Source organism: Chaetura pelagica, unplaced genomic scaffold, assembly GCF_000747805.2.
Source record: "Chaetura pelagica isolate M959 unplaced genomic scaffold, ChaPel_1.0 scaffold104, whole genome shotgun sequence".
NCBI classification, from domain to species: Eukaryota; Metazoa; Chordata; class Aves; order Apodiformes; family Apodidae; genus Chaetura; species Chaetura pelagica.
The window spans coordinates 9,572,700-9,576,458 of record NW_009953786.1 but is presented as its reverse complement, the minus strand read 5'-3'; the positions used below and the strand labels follow the sequence as shown (position 1 = coordinate 9,576,458).

General features: G+C 38.3%; 1 protein-coding gene across 1 annotated transcript in view; it reads right to left on the bottom strand.

Moving 5' to 3' along the window:
* Window positions 1-3,345, bottom strand: part of NUP153 (nucleoporin 153kDa) — a 39,909-nt gene extending 36,564 nt beyond the window's left edge. Inside the window, exon 1 of the mRNA XM_010000990.1 lies at window positions 3,086-3,345. Coding sequence (XP_009999292.1) covers window positions 3,086-3,345 — 260 coding nt within the window. The remainder of the gene's footprint in view (window positions 1-3,085) is intronic.
* Between the last annotated feature and the right edge of the window lie 414 nt (window positions 3,346-3,759).

Sequence of the window (3,759 nt, the reverse complement as noted above, 5' to 3'; positions counted from 1 at the left end):
TTCAAAATCTTCAAACAAGAAAACTGGAATTTGATTTTTAAATTAATTGTGGTGTTAGCAAAAGAGAGCAAAGTACTCTCAAACTCCCTCTGAAATCTTTTCTCTCCATGCTGATCCACAAACTGAGATGACAATACAACATGCTACTGGTTTTGCTTTGTAATATGTCAATCCTGTTGCATGTTCAGTATGTTATCCTATTTACAAACTTGAACACATGTTAAAATGAAGTAAGCCAAGAATCATCTGTAATTATTCTCTGGGATCATCTGATATTTTAACAGAACTTACAGCCTTACTACCTTTTAAGTGCTATACATAGACATTATCTAGCATGTATTCTAGGATATAGAAGTTAAACCTCATAATTCATCTAAACCAGCAGAACCTGAAATTACTTTAAATAGGACATATTTCATCTGCATACACTTCCTGAATAGACTTTAAAATGCAAGAATTTGTGCCTAGAAGAAACTTAAAACATTGACTCTCAGGCACAGCTGATTCAGCTGCAGGAGAAATTACTGATATATTATTTCAAAATTTAAGGTAGTATTCTGAAACTGTAAAGCCAAGGTAGGGTCACCTCAGCTGCAGGGCAGTAACCCTCAGTCATAAAGGGCAGTAATCTTCAGTCATAAAGGGCAGTAGTGTCTTTTTGGCCATAATTTTTCATCACAGTTTAACTGACAGAATCCACAGCATCCCACAAATACATAACAAGTATCTCCCAACACTGTTCTCCTACGAGTAACAGAAAAAACTGCCATTGCACACAGACTACTTTTTTTCATGATGGAAGGTAATGGCACCTACAAATCTGTATATATTCTACAACTTGTAAAGTAAGTTTAGTAACAAATACTAGGGGCTGAAATGAAAGTAGCTGCTCTGTTATAGCTAAATTTAACATGTATCTAGTTGCACCACAGAAATTCTATAATACAGCTTCATTTAAACCAGTTTAAACCTTGTTTACAACTGCTTAGCTCAGGATGACTTAAAACTACAAATGCAATTATATTACAGGTTTGAACATACTGGTGTAGTTTTTCATCACCAATTTAGTATTTTGTTATAAATATTTCAGGGCCTTACTAGACTAGTAATACAGTCTCAAAACAAACCCACCAGTTGAACAATTTACATCTTCCCTTGGTTTACTTTAGTCTTGGAGGTCACCAGACCTTGAGCTTTTATAAGGGAAGGAATCATGAAACTCATCTGCTTCAAAAAGAGTCTGATTGAAAATACAACCATAACTAAAAGCAAAGTCAGCCAGCTTTTTCCAGCACCCTCACACAACTCTCTCCAACAGCAGGGCTATCAAAGTAACAATAAACAACCTCAGTGGGAAGCAAGAAAATTTTCTACTGGCACAGGTATTTGCCAACTAACGTGTGCAAAACCTGCAACTGTAGGACTTGGGAGCATGCTGGTGTTCACGTCTTGGCAGGCATATTTTTTCCCAACAAACGTGAATGCAAAGGTGAACACAGTGTTACTTTAAAAAACATGGCAGTCACAACCATGTCAAACACAGACAAAGACAGTGTAATTAAATTAAATATGCAATTATGAGATGAGTTACAGAAACTCAAAAGGAAACTTCCTTCCTCAACAATATTGGTACTGCTGCCCCAATATTAAAGCTTTAGCTGCTGCATTCCCTAGACAAAGGGAAAAAAAAAAACACCTGAAGTCTTTTATTGTCAAAAGAAGGGGAATGTATATGTAAACTCTCCAACACAAACAAAAGTAAATCTCATCATTACGAGAAGATATTTTAATTAGTATTTTTGTAGAGTAATCTAGAAAACCACAATGACAAATACTGCATCAGCAAACTGCAAAACTGCTTATGCTTCAGGCAAAGACAAGCCAGCTAGTTCTCACTTGCCTTCACTCAATTTTAAGATGGTCCAACTGACTGGGCTTTAAAGACTTTAGAGAGTACTTAAGTCTGTTCCTTCCACCAACACAGTTAGGGGTAGAAATATCTCCCATATGAGGTGGTGATAAACAGCTGTGAACAGCACTGCCTTCAAGCTGCTCAAGTAAAATTAACATCTATTTAGTTTAAAAGGTGTATTTAAATTTTTTAGGTGTATCAGCCTGTTTAGGCATAAGGAGAAAGCAAGTCAAGACTTTCAAGCAGCACTATAAATAAAAATAAAATATGGATTGCAGTGGCAAGAAGGGAAGATACCCGGCATGAGATCCATACAAAGAAAAATACAAAAAATGTCCAAATTTAGGGCTGTTGTTCATGAGACTCTATAGGTAATAATTTAATACCCTAAAAAAGGATAAAAAATTCTGCCTAATGACTAGAATTCTTAATTAAAAAAATATTGTGGGCACTTAATTCTTCAGCACTGAGGACTTACACTTTCAAAAAAAGCAGAGAATTTTCATTATATGGTCTTAGTAGTACATACCAACAAACATACACCGAGGAACATTTCCTTCCCCTTCTTTCATGACCATATAGATAGCACTGTTCAAGATACTGTAGATGCACAATAGCTATACAACAAACCCTGGATTGATTACACGGAACACTAATAAGACACCAAAATATCCACAGAGTTTTTGCAATTTAACAGCAGAAAAATGGAAAAGCATACAACATGATACTAAAAAAAACAGACATTAATAAATCTGGCAAAAAGCAACCCTAGAGAAAAGCATCTTAGCTATTCTTTTTTAGGGCAACCTTGCAATTTACTCTATATAAAATGCAAGAGAAAGATGGAGTGGAGGCATTATTTCTTTCCTCAAAAAGCAGCACAGCCCTGAAGACAAAATTAGAAGATGGACCAACAAAAGGATTACCAACCTAGAGTAATGTTGACATTCACGCTGAAACCACAGGGTGCATGCTCTGTGGTCCAACAGCAGCACTGACAGAACTGCAAACACTGAGAGGCTGTATGGCATCCAGAGGCCACCTACTCCAACCTCCTGTTCAGAGAACGGCCAAGAATGGCAGGTTGCCCACAGCTGTGTCTATCTGAGTTTTAAGCATCTGCAGGAATGGAGGTCTCTCTGGGCAGTTTTCTAACATGTTGGCTATCCTCACAGTTTAAGTATTTTTCCTAATATGAAATCTGAATTTCCATTTTTGCAACTGGAGTCCATTGTCTCTTTTCCTATTTCTATGAACTTCCTGGAAAAGCCTTGCTCAATCTTCTCTATACTCATTAGGTATTTACCCTTCTTAAGCTGAACATAACCAGCTCTCTCCGTCATGTGTCTCAACCCTCTAATAATTTTGGTGGCCACCTTCACTTCAAGGGCATGCTGCCGACTCAGGTTCATCTTGCTGTCCAGCAGGTACATGGGGTTGTTTTGTCCCAGATGAAGGCCTCAGCACTTGCCACATAGCAGCCCGTTTCAGAAGAAAACCCTCAATGCATGATGGGGCTCACATTCTTCCAGACTTGGTAGAATCTGGGAGCCCATTGAGGATGCATGCCATTCCTTCATCCCAGGTTGTTAATAAAGGCATTTAACAGTATCAGCCTCCGTATCAATCCCTGAGAGGCTCTAGTAGCAACTGGCTGCCGCTGGTACTTTGTACTGATTATAACCCTTCAAGGTCAATGGTCCTGCTAACTTTCTAGCCACTCTACAGTCCACCTGATGAGTCTGTAATTCACCAGTTGAGCTACAGAGGTAACACTGGAGACCATACTAAGGGCCTTGCTAAAGTCCAGGTAAGCACCATCCACTGCCTGCTCCATGTCCACTGAG